The sequence below is a fragment of the Schistocerca nitens genome, chromosome 2, assembly GCF_023898315.1.
Source record: "Schistocerca nitens isolate TAMUIC-IGC-003100 chromosome 2, iqSchNite1.1, whole genome shotgun sequence".
Classification (NCBI taxonomy): Eukaryota; Metazoa; Arthropoda; class Insecta; order Orthoptera; family Acrididae; genus Schistocerca; species Schistocerca nitens.
In genome coordinates this window covers 744,774,983-744,791,246 of record NC_064615.1, presented here as the reverse complement: position 1 = coordinate 744,791,246, position 16,264 = coordinate 744,774,983, and the positions used below count along the sequence as shown (strand labels likewise).

The following is a 16,264-nucleotide window of genomic DNA, read 5'->3' as shown; positions in this document are numbered from 1 at the left end:
AAAAACATGAATTTAAAACATAAAATAACAATTTAAAAAATGAAAAAGTAAGTAAAATAAATAATCTGAATAGTAATGAATGTTTTAAATATTTTAATTATGTATGTGAAAATACTATGATACAACTTATTTTCCAAAAATGGATTTCAGAAACCAGTTTCATTACACATGAACTGAGGTGGCGTGAAAGCTTCTTTAAATTATGTTGTAACTAAAGTTTAAATTTTTTATAATTTGTTAATGATGGTGGGTTAGTTTGCAAAATTTTAAGTAATTATAAAAGTTGATTATACAGTTTTCAAGAACGTTAATTACATTTCAACTTTTCTATGAAAAACATTTTTACACACCATGGTTTCAAAGATATTCCCCCTAAACCTAATATGCCTAATTACCTTTTGGGGTGTTTTTACCCCTTAGAATTTAAACTGTATTATTTGGACACCTCTTGATACCCAGCAAGTTTCGTCAAGATCATTTACTTACACCTGGGAATGTTCCTGTTTTAGTTTATCTCCACAATTGTTTTCTCTCTTGTTTCTTCTTGTTTTGTAGCATTTTCACTTCACTTACATAAAAATACAGAACAAAAGTGTCTCCCTATTTAGTTAATGATTGACTGCGTAGCACTTTGTCAAAACAAGCAATTAGGAAAATACAAAACCAAGAGAAAGGGGTGATGTTTTATACCAATAACCGGACTAATCTCTTAGAGGGAGTATTTATCAAAACAAAAAAGATAAATGTTGCAAAAACAATTCAGAAAAATTGTAAAAAATCACTTGAAATTTAGTTGAGTAAATCAAGAAAAAAGCACTAATTCAAATAATATATCAACTCGTGCACAAACAACACTCAACATTGGTATGATAAACAAAAATCACTTTACAGAGGCACAGACACATGGCCTAAACTGTAGATACACTGATACATCAAAACATTACAACTGCCTGCTTAATAGTGTGTTGGTCCATATTTAGAATGCAGTACAGCATTGTTTCTATATAACATGGATTCGACAAGTCATTAGCACAATGTAGTATCTAGCATCAGATGTCTATATCAAGGTCACCCAGTTCCTGAAAATTACAGGCTGGTGGTTTGGAGGTAAGAAACTTGATGGCCGATAGTGTCCCACATGTGTTCCACCGGATCAGATCAGGTGAAATTCGGAGGCAAAGGAATCAATGTTGTGTTCACTAGCATGCTCCTCAAACCAATGTTACATGATTCTGGGCTTGTGGCATCGACAGTTATCTTACTGTTGCTGCTGTCGAGGAAGACATCGCTCTCGAAGGGATTGAAGTGTTCCGCAACAATGTTCAGTAGGCCACAGCTGTAAGGTAACTTTGATAATTACCACAGATCCCATGGCATAGTAGATTTTTCGAGCAGTCATTCACCTCAATGACAGTATATATGGACCACTGACTTGGTGTAACAAGAAAAATGACTCATCTGACCAGGTGTCACTTTTCATTTCTCCACAGTCCAATCTCGATCATCCCATGCTCACTGCACTCATTGGATCAACAAGAGAATATGTAGGGGTTATCTGCTATGGTGAACTGAACTGTACGTGGAGGTGTAGACATCTAACTTATTGTTGCTTACTCATGGTACCCCATTCTTCAACAACTTTCTATAGATGCTCATGACACAAACAAGCATATAGCTTCACTTTTTCGGAGGCGCTCATTTCCAGGTGGTGAACTAAAACAATATGCCCTCCATCAAGGGCAATTATACCAGTGGATTTCCCAGTTTGTGGCCTGTATTGTAGCTAGAATGCTTCCCCATATATAGCTTATATAGCTTACTTGCTTTTTCTGCATCACTTACCTGCAGCCTCACAAGATAGCAGTTGATTTCACAGTAGGTGGTAGTCATAATGTTTGTCTCATCAGTGTATGATGCAGCTAAGGTATGATCATACTATGACATACAACAGTAGGAACATATTCACTTCTTCCAGAGCTTAGGCTTACTAATATATCCTCAGTGCATCTGATCTTCACATCACAGATTGCTCATTACTGGATATGTGACTTTCTTCATCTTTCTGGTCTTAATCTCATCAACTGAAGGTTGCTTTTCTCTTTTTTCACAATGTATCTTTAATCCCTTGGTCTAAGCAAAATTTCAGCTACATCCTACCTCCGTTTCAACCTTCCCATTTATCAATCGTCCTTACACCTCTTAAACTTCTCACATTTCCACTCCTTTCTTTCAACTGCTTTTTTATCATTTTTATGTTCTGTAACTAGCTGTATATCTTCCTGTCAATGTCATTTTACTGGATATCAGGAAGACAACAATTTGTCGGATGGCACTGCTCCTTTTCTTTCTGCCACATAAACTTTCCGAATAACTTATCCTTCCAATAACTCAGTCCATCCCACTTTCCTTTGTTTACAGAAAAAACTTCGGGCTGAGCAAAAATAAGGCTTTGTCAGATTTTTTGTTTACTCTAATTTACCATAGTACAACCAATCACTTCAGTATGCACAGCTATTTAGCACACTTTCATGACTACCTATCCATATCTCTTTTTCTTGCAATACGCAAATCTTCTAATTGTTCCTTTTATTGTTTAAATTTATCTATTTTCGTCTGAGTTTGAAGTTCAGATGAAGAATGAAAGGAGGGACAGAAATTTTACCTACTGGAAAATTAATAAAAGCAGAAATAATTAGACACACAAGTGACAGCAAGCTTCATAAAAAGCAAATGTTAATAATCTATCACTATGGTTATAATACCAAATATATATTTGCTGTATGTTATCTTAACAAATTCACACATGATCCACATAATGACAGTGTAAAAACAGTGTGACAATCAGAAAGCTACCTTCTGAATAAGTTTCTTTCTCTTCTCTCTCACTTTCTGGTCTTTAGCTTCACGGAGAGCTTGCCGCTGCTTATCTGTCAGTTTATTCTGGTAGTGTGTATACTCTTCTGCATACTCCATCATCTCTTCATGGAATTTGCGTTGCAAGGAGTCACGCACGCCTTGATCGGCTTTTTCCCATTCCACAGCAACCATCTTCACTATATCTAAATTTAAAAAATATGTGGTTGTAAACAACATCCCACCAATCACAATTATTTTCACTCATGTGAATGTATGCAGCAAGCACTAATTAGTGTACAAAATTATTCCTATGTACATTTCAAAGTCCTTCAAAAATTTCAATTGGGCATTAAAGAGGTATATGTGCCTACTGAGCCCAAAGTAAGTGGTCAGTGGTATCCAGGAATTCTGAGATGAAGCTGGTCGAACTGTTACAATGCTTTTACCTTTCTCACACCTCTTAATGAAACAACTCAGCTAGTTAACAGCAAACCTGCGATTTAATTTAGGATTCAAACCACTGTGCATCGAGGGACATTTAACATACATAAAGTATTGCCTGAGAATAATATCACAACAAATGTCAGAAAAATTTCTTCATGCCAGCCAGTACCACCACCTTGAAGTCTTCTATTTCCATCATGAAATTACATTTAAGATACTTAAGGCTACACAATGAATTATATGACAATTTTATATTTTGCCTTTGTAAATGGACTCGAACACTGAATGTAAACTATGTTACTGTATGTTATCTTTCTTCACAGGTGGCAATAATGTATTGTTAAACAAAAGTAAAATAAAACCAATGTTTTGTCTGTTTATCAACAGTATCCTCACATGTAATGCTGAAGTATATCCCTGCGATGCTTTTATTTATAGACTACTGTATCCTTGGAAAATTTGCCTTATGATAAACCACATTGTGTGCTAAAGAAATCTTTTTCTTTAATGAGTGGCATGCAAAACAATGAACTCAATAACTATATATATAATATGTCTGCTTGTGTCTGTATATGTGTGGATGGATATGTGTGGATGGATATGTGTGTGTGTGTGTGTGTGTGTGTGTGTGTGTGTGTGTGTGTGTGTGTGTGTGCGCGCGCGCGCGCGAGTGTATACCCATCCTTTTTCCCCCTAAGGTAAGTCTTTCCGCTCCTGGGATTGGAATGACTCCTTACCCTCTCCCTTACAACCCACATCCTTTCGTCTTTCCCTCTCCTTCCCTCTTTCCTGATGAGGCAACAGTCTGTTGCGAAAGCTTGAATTCTGTGTGTATGTTTGTGTTTGTTTGTGTGTCTGTCGACCTGCCAGCACTTTCATTTGGTAAGTCACATCATCTTTGTTTTTAGATATATTTTTCCTACGTGGAATGTTTCCCTCTATTATAACTATATATATATATATATATATATATATATATATATATATATATATATATATATATATATATATATATTACAGAAATATCAAATTATTTTCACAACATATGCATACTTTGCATCAAGTATGAACAACATGCCTGCATTTAACACTACCCCAGTAAGACTCCCTCAGAACAAGTGAGGTGGGACAAGAAATAGTTGAGTGTGGTAATATAATTCAATGCAGTGACCATTAATGAAGCCATACTACACATTCAGAAGAGGCCATTCCCAATGCCAATTCTGGCTTATGACAAACTTCCACTGTGTAAGTTCTTAAGTCTATGTCATTGTGATTATCCTGATGATCTTCAACTCATTAACTATGTTATTTTCAGCAATAGATTCACATTCAGTTTCTTGTCCAATGAATTATGTTGAATCTGGGTACACAGTTTGTGGACGACGTCTTTCTTTCTTTTTTTTTTTTTCTTTTTTTTGCTTCCATACCACTTGTAACTATCAACATTTAGTTTATTTTCTGTACTACTACACAATTTTGGCCAGCAAATACATGAATGATGTACAAAAAAATTATACTGCAGACAAATAACATTTCATAATTGACATTACTTCAGTATTTTGTTCAGTCACCAAACAGTGCAAAAAGAGACACTTTGTCATTTTAAAAGGTTGGAGAATAATTGAATTTTATCACAATGATTTTATATCAAAAGAGGTCTTCCACAGCAATTCATTAGCTGTCAGCACAAATTTTAAGTAAGATGATTACTGGGCATGTATATGAGGTATTAATGGTTTACAGAATTCAGGTGAAAGTTGATCTTCATAGCCACTTTTTAAGTTTGGTTAATGTTCCTTCCAAACCATTCAGCATACTTTTGGATTCCTACTACTGTTAATAAGAGCCTATATTACAATTTTTAACATCATTATTCGGTTTGTCATCAGGGTACACTATACCATCAAAACTGAAAGAACAAAACTCTCTGTATTTGGAGCCTGTCAACAGATCATCGACACAATTGATTCTGCAGCTGAAGATCAATATTTAACGTCATAGCTGCTGACAGTACAGAAAGAAATTGACTGGCACTTATCTGAATCTTTCCTGAGATTCTCGTCCAACAAAACTGGGGAAAGGGATTAACTAAAGGGGCGGTATGAGGGGAGGTGGGTGAACATTTTTTCTGTCATTCGCCTTCATGATCTAAAAAAAAAAAAAAAAAAAAAAAAAAAAAAACAGATTTACAATCCAACTCAGAAGAATGTTCTATGGTTTGTTGCAATTCAGGGTCAGAACACCAAATATTTCATCAACAAAAGGGAGAAAAAATGCTACAGTGAAACACTGCTTTTACACTTTTCAAGGGACTTAAAAAAATGGTGTAAAATGCGAGAAAATGTAAAATGTGGGAAAACCTTTTAAGCTTTAAAAGTTAGATATATGATACCCCCTTGTACTTTATGTATGATTTATGTACATAATAGGCATCAAAAGACTTGTCAGGGACTGTTTTACTATCTAATGAAGGTTTATTATCTTACAAAAACAGCTGATGTAACTGGAACTGATAACTGTCTGGAAAGTACAGACATTTGACTCAATTTCAAAAATAATCGATGTTTTTGAAAGCCTGCAGCTGTTATTCATTATTTAAATAATGAAATACTGCACTAGTACGTATTTTTTCATGCTTAGCACAACGTATTTTGAGAATGTTTTCTCGTTGTCAAGTGCAAATATGTAAATAAGTATTTGTATGGTGTCTGAATGTGTGTTATTCTGCGTCTCTTGCATTTTAGGCATCTTTTTGAAGTTATCAGGTACTGTGCCTCATCAGTTATGTAGAAACCATCCTCCCCCCCCCCCCCCCCCACACACACACAAACTATCACTCACATTGTTTTTTTGTGTAACATCACAAAAAGTACATACATAAATACTGCACTCGACAATGAGTATAGATTCTCAAAACACGTTTTGCTCAGCATGAATAAAATACATAACCGACGCTGTGTTTACACTAACAATATTTGAGCAACGCAAAGTGAATGACAGTGTCAACTAGCGCTCCACGTAGCCATACATGGAAACATGCTAAATATGGTTAGACAAATATGTCACGATCACAACAATCGTGAAACTGCATTTGCGCAGTAGAGGCAGTTTGGAAATGGTTGTGATTGGTCATGATATCTTCATTTGAACAAACCTAGTTACTCTCATCAGCCACTATGCCAAGTAGAGCTTGGCAGTGGCGGGAGATATGGCATGAATTGTTACAACTTTTACTCGTTTAGTGGTTCAAATCTACTGAATAGAGTGCCCTGGTATCAAGAAACTTAACCACTTAATATTTGTCAACACTACCGGAACGCCAACATAATGCCAGTATCATATTTTCTCCACAAACGTTTTTTCGTAATACATAAATTGCGGGAAAATTATAGATATGTTGAGACAAAATCAGGTGCATATTAACATTGTGGGCATAGGAAATTTTACGGGACCATAAACAGCAGGAAAACATTAATTCCAGGAACGTAAAAGTGCAGTTATACTGTAGTTTGAAGTCATTTTCACCAAGCCCAGTTTGTTGAACAACACTTCCTTCACCATAGTCTTCTCGCAGTCCAGTACCTGGTAGTGTCATGAGCAAAACCTTGAGCACTCGTCCATAAATTACAGCTGTCTGCTAACACTTGCGAGTCTTGTCAGTCCATATGCAGACACACAAGCTAGAACATACTACCGTATGTTAAAGTTATGTTTTCCTAAGATTTTTGAAAGACTCAAAGGATTAGTCAAACATAGATCTGTGAGAGACCTTGTTCACAGATTAATATCCAGAGATGCAGTTCTTGAAGAGGCTCAGAACCCCCCCTCCATCAAGACTTCGGCATCAATTACACAGTCTACATTTCACCAAGAAGCAAAAGAAACTATGTATCTTGTATCAGGTGTTTCTGCCTATGAGTTATTCCTTAATAACCTCTCCAAGAAGCCACAAGGTGGAGCCTGCAATAAACAGCTTGGAAGAGAATGCGTAAAACCTGGAGACAACTGTGTTGAGAAGATCTCAAGATATACATTGGGTGAAGTAAGAATTTGCTTTGCCTTCTTAAAACATGTGGAGAATACCTCAAACATTTTATGGCCTCAAATGAAATGCAAATGGATATTTAATTTTTAAAAATGAATAGCTACATGTTGCAGAACTCTGACACATTATTCAGAGTACAACTGCTTTTATAAATCAAATGTTACTTCAGTTTTAGTTATCGTATCATCAGCCAAATTATGCAAATCATTGTGTTGATATTGCACTGTCATGTTAGCTGCACCCACACATTGCTTAAAACTGACATTTTAGTCAGTCATTTATGCTTGGATAATTCACACTAATCATACAATATATGTCTGACATAAAAGTTTTCCAAGCATCATACTACGTCTTAATGTAAAAAACTGTACAGGAGAAACCAACATTTCAGCCTTGGTTATAGTGGCCTTCTTCTGGGTCTACTGAAGTGCTTTAGCTATGAGGAGTCACTTATATTTTGTCATTGCCAGTCACTGAGCATGATGTTCCATCATAATTTTAAAAGATCAAAGTTTTGATTGATCATTTGAGGCATAAGGAGTGAGAACTTTATAATAATAGGTTGATGCAGTGGACGGATTGTGGATCTGCCAAGGCATATCATTTCTTGCTTTGTTTGCTACGATTGGTGCCCATTGGTGAATGGGGCGGGGGGTCCTGTTTTCCACCTGCTGGATGCAGATCACGTGGAAGCAGTTACTCACCAGTAGTGTTCGCGTTACTTGTATCTGGTGCAGCCTGTTGGATGCTGATGGCTGGCAACCAGGAATGGACAAGCTTGTATCCATTCTCTCTGTTCACTGTGTGGTGTTTTACTATTTCTATGGCTTCTCTAATTTTGCATTTCGTCAAAGCCGGGTGCTTAGCCAGTATGCAGGTTTAACAAGCGATACCATCAAGTAACTGCTGCTGGGTGACCTGCATCCAGCAAGAGAAACACAGGAGCTCATGCTTCATTCACCAATGAGCAACAATCACAACAAACAATACAAGAAGTGAAAGAAGCAAATCAACAACAGCAGATGCCCACTCCCTCCATCACTTCAACCTATTACAGTGAAGTTCTCACTCCTTCTGCCTCAAGTGACCAAGCAAAACTTTGATTTTTTAAAAATATGACTTAACGTCATGCTCAGCAAGCAGCTATGACAAAGTATAAGTATCTCCTCACAGCTAAAGTGCCCATCAGTAGACCCAGAAGGTCACTGTAAGCATGGCTGACTTGGTTTCGGCAGTATAGTTTTTTACATTATGATGCAGTACAATACTCAGAAAATGTTTAAGTAAACTGACTCTGGCTGCAGAAGCCTATGCAGTTAAACAATATAGGTTTGTTGAAGCTTGAAAATCAACTGACTATGTGTTTGTAGTTTCAAATGATGTGTCTAGCATTATAAGAGACATGATGTCAGGCACAGAAACATGATATAGAACACAGCCTAATGACCATAAAATAGTGATCACCAATGTTTATGTTAATATTTTTCTTGTGCTCCTGAAGTGAAACCACCAAAAACATTGACAACAATATGGTGGTGGCTCATTTTATATGCCATCTGTAAGAACACGATCATCAGACAGACAACATTATACACTAATGAGCACAATTCTTCAGAAATGGTTGAACCTGTTTGAATTCACAGACTTCAATGTCTATGTTGTTTGTTGTTGTTGTTGTTGATATTATTATTATTATTTCTTTCCTTTCTCAGACGTTATGTCTGGTTAAAAATGGCAAGTGACGCGGACCTTGATCAAGCGTGACTTCCTTTTAACTGTACGGTATATTTACTTTGCATTTAGGAACTTTCGGGTAATTGAACATGTATCAATAATTACAGATTTCTGTAGCTGTATATATATATGTTTGGATGTAGCTGTATTGCGTTGATGTACTGGTGGATATTGTGTGGTACGACTCCTGTAGTTGATAGTGTAACTGGTATAATGTCAACTTTATCCTGATGCCACATGTCCTCTACTTCCTCAGCCAGTTGGATGTATTTTTAAATTTTTTCTCCTGTTTTCTTCTGTATATTTGTTGTATTGGGTATGGATATTTCGATTAGTTGTGTTAATTTCTTCTTTTTATTGGTGAGTATGATGTCAGGTTTGTTATGTGCTGTTGTTTTATCTGTCATAATGGTTCCTTTTCCAGTATAATTTGTATTCCTCATTCTCGAGTACATTTTGTGGTGCACACTTATGTGGGGGAACGTGTTGTTTTATTAGTTTATGTTGTATGGCAAGTTGTTGATGTATTATTTTTGCTAAATTGTCATGTCTTCTGGTGTACTCTGTGTTTGCTAGTATTGTACATCCACTTGTGATGTAATCTACTGTTTCTATTTGTTGTTTGCAAAGTCTACATTTATCTGTTGTGGTATTGGGATCTTAAATAATATGCTTGCTGTAATATCTGGTGTTTATTGTTTGATACTGTATTGCAATCATGAATCCTTCCATCTCACTGTATATATTGTCTTTTATTAGCCATGTGTTGGATGCGCCTTGATAGATGTGTGCTGTGTTAGATGATACGGGTGCTTGCCATGTAATGTTTTCTTTTTCCTATTTACTTTCTTTGTATCTGTTGATGTTATGTGATCTAAAGGGTTGTAGAAGTGGTTATGAAATTGCAATGGTGTAGCCAATGTATTTGTATGAGTGATTCCTTTGTGTATTTTGCTAGTTTCTGCTCGTTCTAGAAAGAATTTTCTTAAATTGTCTACCTGTCCATAATGTAGGTTTTTTATATCGATAAATCCCCTGCCTCCTTCCTTTCTGCTTAATGTGAATCTTTCTGTTGCTGAATGTATGTGATGTATTCTATATTTGTGGCATTGTGATCGTGTAAGTGTATTCAGTGTTTCTAGTTCTGTGTTACTCCATTTCACTACTCCAAATGAATAGGTCAATATTGGTATAGCATAAGTATTTATAGCTTTTGTCTTGTTTCTTGCTGTCAATTCTGTTTTCAGTATTTTTGTCAGTCTTTGTCTATATTTTTCTTTTAATTCTTCGTTAATATTTATATTATCTATTCTTATTTTTTGTCTGTATCCTAGATATTTATAGGCATCCGTTTTTTCCATCGTTTCTATGCAGTCGCTGTGGTTATCCAATATGTAATCTTCTTGTTCAATGTGTTTTCCCTTGACTATGCTATTTTTTTTTTACATTTGTCTGTTCCAAAAGCCATATTTATATCATTGCTGAATACTTCTGTTATGTTTAGTAATTGGTTGAGTTATTGATTTGTTGCTGCCAATAGTTTTAGATCACCCATGTATAGCAAATGTGTGATTTTGTGTTGGTATGTTCCAGTAATATTATATCCATAATTTGTATTATTTAGCATGTTGGATAGTGGGTTCAGAGCAAGGCAGAACCAGAAAGGACTTAATGAGTGTCCTTGGTATATTCCACACTTAATCTGTATTGGCTGTGATGTGATATTATTTGAATTTGTTTGGATATTAAGTGTGGTTTTCCAATTTTTCATTACTATGTTTAGGAACTGTATCAATTTAGGATCTACTTTGTATATTTCCAGTATTTGTAGTAACCATGAGTGGGGTACACTATCAAAAGCTTTTTGGTAATCAATGTATGCGTAGTGTTGCGATCTTTGTTTAATTTTAGCTTGATATGTCACCTCTGCATCTATTATCAGTTGCTCTTTACATCCTCGTGCTCCTTTGCAACAGCCTTTTTGTTCTTCATTTATAATTTTGTTCTGTGTTGTATGTGTCATTAATTTCTGTTTAATGACTGAAGTTAATATTTTGTATATTGTTGGTAGGCATGTTATGGGGCGATATTTAGCTGGGTTCGCTGTGTCTGCTTGATCTTTAGGTTTCAGATAAGTTATTCCATGTGTAAGTGTATCAGGGAATGTGTATGGGTCTGCAATGCAACTGTTAAATAATTTAGTTGGATGTGAATGTGTTGAGGTGAACTTCTTTAACCAGAAATTTGCTATTTTATCATTTAAAGGGGCTTTCCAATTGTGAGTAGAATTAATTGCTTGGGTGACTTCATGTTGCAAAATTATCACTTCAGGCATTTGTGGTATCATCTTGTATGTGTCTGTTTCTGCTTGTATCCACCGTGCATGCCTGTTATGTTGTACTGGGTTTGACCATATGTTGCTCCAGAAGTGTTCCATGTCTGTTATGTTTGGTGGATTGTTTTTTTTTTTTTTTTTTAATGTGTGTGTTATCTATTGTCTGGTAAAATTTCTTTTGGTTTGTGTTGAATGTTTGGTTTTGTTTCCTTCTATTTTCACTTTTTTTGTATCTTCTAAGTCGTTTGGCTAATGCTTGTAATTTCTGCTTCTTTTCGTCTAATTGCTCTGTCGCTTCTTGTTGTGAGATTTTACCTAACCTTTTTCGTTTTTTTTTTTTCTGAGATTTCATTTCTTATAAATTGTGTTAGCTGTCCGATGTCTTTTCTCAGTTTTTCTATTTTGATCTGTAGCCTGTGTTGCCATGCTGGTTTTGTGGGTTTCTTCTGTGTGTTGGTTGGTTCTGATCTCTGCCTAGTGTGTATATTTAGTATTATTATTATTATTATTATTATTATTTACTTTCATTACCGAGTTTTAGACTAATTTGTTGAATGTTGAGGCATTAAGCTGGCAGAAAGAGTTCCATAATTTTATTGGCATAGTAAAATATTAATCTGAAATGTTAATCTCGCAATCCAAAATGCCATAAATACCGTATTTACTCGAATCTAAACCGCACTCGAATCTAAGCTGCACCTGAAAAATGAGGCTCGAAATAAAGGAAAAAAAAATTCCCGAATCTAAGCCGCACCTGAAATTTGAGACTCGAAATTCAAGGGGAGAGAAAAGTTTTAGGCCGCGCCTTCAAATCGAAACAAAGTTCGTCCATTGTAATATAAGACACAATTTAGGTTGAATGAATGACGATACAGCTACAGTAGTTTGGTTCAAGTCTTAAGCTTAGCAGTTAAGCTTTACCAGGTAGCCATTGCTATGCGTCAGGCGCTCCGTCCGTATTTATACAGGTACCCTTCCTTTTTCACGTGCTTCGTCTGGTTTGAATCGATTGCTTATTTTGCTTTGATCTGATAAGTGCTGTTTTCTTTGTTATAGGTGTTTACGTCACTATAAGCTGAAAATGCATTACTGTACTGTGTCGTGCATTGTTTGTCGCATTCTGATAGTGCGTGTTTACGGCCTGTCGCCGCTCGCGGCATGGCTTGCTTTTGCGCGCGCTACCGCCGCTTACAATTAAAAAAAAGAGTGGAATCGTCTCATCAGCGAAACAATGGCAAGAGACTGCTATTTGTTGTTACTTACACTGCTGCTTTCTTTGATAATGATCAACAAGAACCAAATAATAGGCTGCCTATGATAGAACATGTTCTGAACGAGAGTTAGGCGAAAATTTTTCTTCATTTGAAAATCTTTGCGGCCGCTTCTTTAGTACATCAAATTCTGCACAGAAATTAGAGTCATCTTAGATTTAAAAATCTAGTCAGTTACCTTGCTTCATTTCTGACTGTATCACTATTAGGCATAAGAATAATACGAATATAAACATGACACATTACGTATATTCTTCCGCGTTTGCTGTTGTCTCACTCTAGTTTCGTAGTTTATTAGGCAGACAGGATTTAAATGAGATAGCAGCAAACACGAAAGAATGCATGGCAAAATGTTTATATTAGTATTATTCTTATGGTGAAGAGAATACTGCATATGATTCACATTTCATCAGGTTCCTATTAGCAACCATCTCTTCCCACAGGTAGGAAAAAATTCAGAAAGTAGATTTGGCCATTTCTGCTACATTCGAAGATGAACAATACGGAATTTGTATTTACTTCGTTGGATAATGTATGAAAATGCAGTGGTCGAAACTCGGGGCGGAGAAAAAAAAGCTCGTCTTCCACTTTTTTTTTAATTTATTTACTGACGCAGAGGTTTTGGCATCAGTATTTATCTTTGTGCCTACAAAGCATGCCTGTGTAGCGCTACATATATTCGACGCCAGAAGTTAGTTGTGGCGGCACCTACCAACATTTATCAGAACTTCCGCTTGCTTTGCACTCGATTCTAAGCCGCAGGCGGTTTTTTGGATTACGAAAACCGGAAAAAAGTGCGGCTTAGATTCGAGTAAATACGGTATGTTCATGGTACTGAAAGAAGTTGGCAACTGAAAGTTTCTAAGAATTACAATGGCTTCAAGTTAAGTGGCAGAAGACAAAAGAAAGATCTGAAAATTCATATATAAAAAGTCATCAAGAAGACTGAATAAATCTCCCTACAAACCACATATTAATGACAACAGAAAGAGGAAATGTAATTACAGCTCTTTATATAACCAAGTGGCAGACAGGCTCTCACAAACTAGATTTGGAAATTTTAGATGAGCTTTATACTATACACCGATCATCACCAAAAGGCCAAGATGCTATGCTTTTGTACAATGAGCTTCTTCAGAGTTACCAAGCTATCAGCAATAACCAGATACCATGGTAAAGAATCTTGGGAGCCCTTGTAAGAATTTTCCAGGCTGCCCATACATATATTGCCAGATAAGAGGGTTCATCCAACCGCAGCAGCAGAAAAAATACATAAAGGTTAAAGAAATCTGCAAGCTTTCGGAGACATTGGCTTCTCCTGCTGGCAGAAAGGTTGAAGGGGAAGGAACAGGAATGAAAGAGAAAGGAGTAATGGGGTTTACGAAATGGGAAGGATTCAGAAAAGTCACCCAAAACCCTGTGTAAGGGGAGAATTACTGGACGGGATGAGAAGGTCTTTCCTATAAGGTATAAGAAACAAACTGATAATTTTGGAGTCAGCATGATGTTGGGGGAATGTATGATGGCAGCAAGGCCATGTTAGTATATATGAAGGTGACATCAAACAACGAGCACTGAGACACTTTCTATACCATCTGGATTCCTCCCCCCTTCCTTCCCAACCAACACCAGCTTTTATCACTTGTGTAAGTGTAAAACACCAACAAGCTTAGAAATGGGGGCCAAGTTCACTCATTGCCACAAATTAATGATGTCATCAGCACAAGGAAATTTCTGAAGTACGCAATATCTTCGATTCTATTCAGTTGCCAGCAGTCAGTTGTCTGTTGGTGTGACAGTCTTGTGAGTTACAATGAATCCATGATGTGCTGCCTAATATCTGTCTAGTGACTTCAATAATGGGGTGCAGGACAGCCTGACGCACTCCACTGCCACGGAATACCGCTGCTTTCTACTTTGCTGCCTCTGATGTGAAGATCAGAGTGTCTTCGACCAGCATCCCACTGGGGGTCAATCTAGGGTGACCTGGTAGCTGCTGGCCACACACATAGCCTGGGAGAGGCACAGTCATGCTGCCCCCCTCGCTGTACCTGTGAGCAGCTACCATAGTGCTGGCCATCTCTCACTGGGAAGCTACGGCATATTACTGCGCAGCTACCATCATCTGCGGCAGAGCTGTTTGCCGCTGACCTGGGTGCAAACTCCAGTGTCTTACAGACCATCTGGGTGAAGCAGCATAACATACCGCTGGTGTCCTGACTGCAAAACAATACCTGCAGACTTCCAGTTCACCATCCTGCATGACACTGCCCTGCTGAAGGTGTGGTTTCCAACGTCCCAACATGCAACACGCATGCCACTGAACTGGACGACTCAGCAACACTTGGCCACGCACGCTACTATGCTGCCTTCGGAGGAGCTATTTGTATTTTAAGTATTCTGATAATAAATGTATTGGCAGCCAACAATGTGTCACTGGCACACTCAGGTGTTTCAATGGACCACACTCTCGCACTCCCAGCACAGCATCCTGCACCCAAGAAGACCAAAGTTACCTGGGTCTCCACATTTCCATGCCACTGTACTTTATTTCAGTGCATCCTTCTACTGATCTTATATTTGAACTGTTCTCTCTTCTTCTCCCACTGTTATATCCTTCTACCCTATTCCTATCCATTAACCCACACTTAACACACCATAGTGTACTACAGTGAATTTCCCCTACCTACACCACAGTCGGCTCACTAGTGTCATACTCTTATCACCTTCCTTTGCTGTTCCTCCTTTGGCTAGCTAATACACTCCCTTCTCTTCATCCCTTCCAATTTCCTTGTTCCTCTCACCCCCTCATCCAACACAACCCTTCATCCCTAGTCAGGCTGCATTGTAAAGACAATGTAGCACTGTGTTACCTGTGAAGAGGCTAGGAAAGAACGTTAGGATTTGACATCTCATTGGTAATGCTGTCATTAGAGTCAGAGAGCAACTGCAAATAGGACAAAGAAAAAGAAATTGTTTATGACTTATGAATCATTATTTCAGTTGATTTAACACATTTTGGAAATCACTTGAATCCTATATCTGGATCACCAGACAAGTTTTTAAACCCACTTCCACTTAAATGTGGGCCCACTGAGCTAACTACTGAGCCACTAAAGGACATTGTCTGAAAGCTAAGCTACTAGTTCATCTTGTTTATGGGCCTGCCTAATGCTCAACAACTCAACTAAATGGCGAGAGATATCTTGGTTATTATACTAAGATACACATATTGCTGAAATATTGGATTTCAGGAGTATAATTAAGTTAGAATGTAGCTGCTCTAATATTAACATTTGTTAGTTTTACAAGATAAAACAATTGCATTTAAAAATATTTTGACTGTACTTGTAGATGCAGACAGAAGTAATTCACAGTGAAATAGGTAGGAAAACATTCTACTACATTTTAAACTTAGTGCCTTTTGGTAGGAAAATATGGTAGAAACAGCAGCTTGAGAGAAGTAGAGGAGGAAAACTGGGTACACTTCATATGTTGAAAGAGGTCAAATTTATTTATTAAATATGTAGTTTAATAATTGTTTCTACCGTGCTGACTACCTGTAAATCTCTGTTC

General features: G+C 37.0%; 1 protein-coding gene across 3 annotated transcripts in view; it reads right to left on the bottom strand.

Annotated features, from left to right (window-relative positions):
* LOC126236969 (transcription factor A, mitochondrial) overlaps positions 1-16,264 on the bottom strand; it is a 112,906-nt gene that overhangs the window by 70,475 nt on the left and 26,167 nt on the right. For all 3 annotated transcript variants that reach the window (XM_049946675.1, XM_049946674.1, XM_049946676.1), the window contains exon 3: positions 2,854-3,059. In XM_049946675.1, the coding sequence (XP_049802632.1) occupies positions 2,854-3,059 (206 nt within the window). The remainder of the gene's footprint in view (positions 1-2,853; positions 3,060-16,264) is intronic.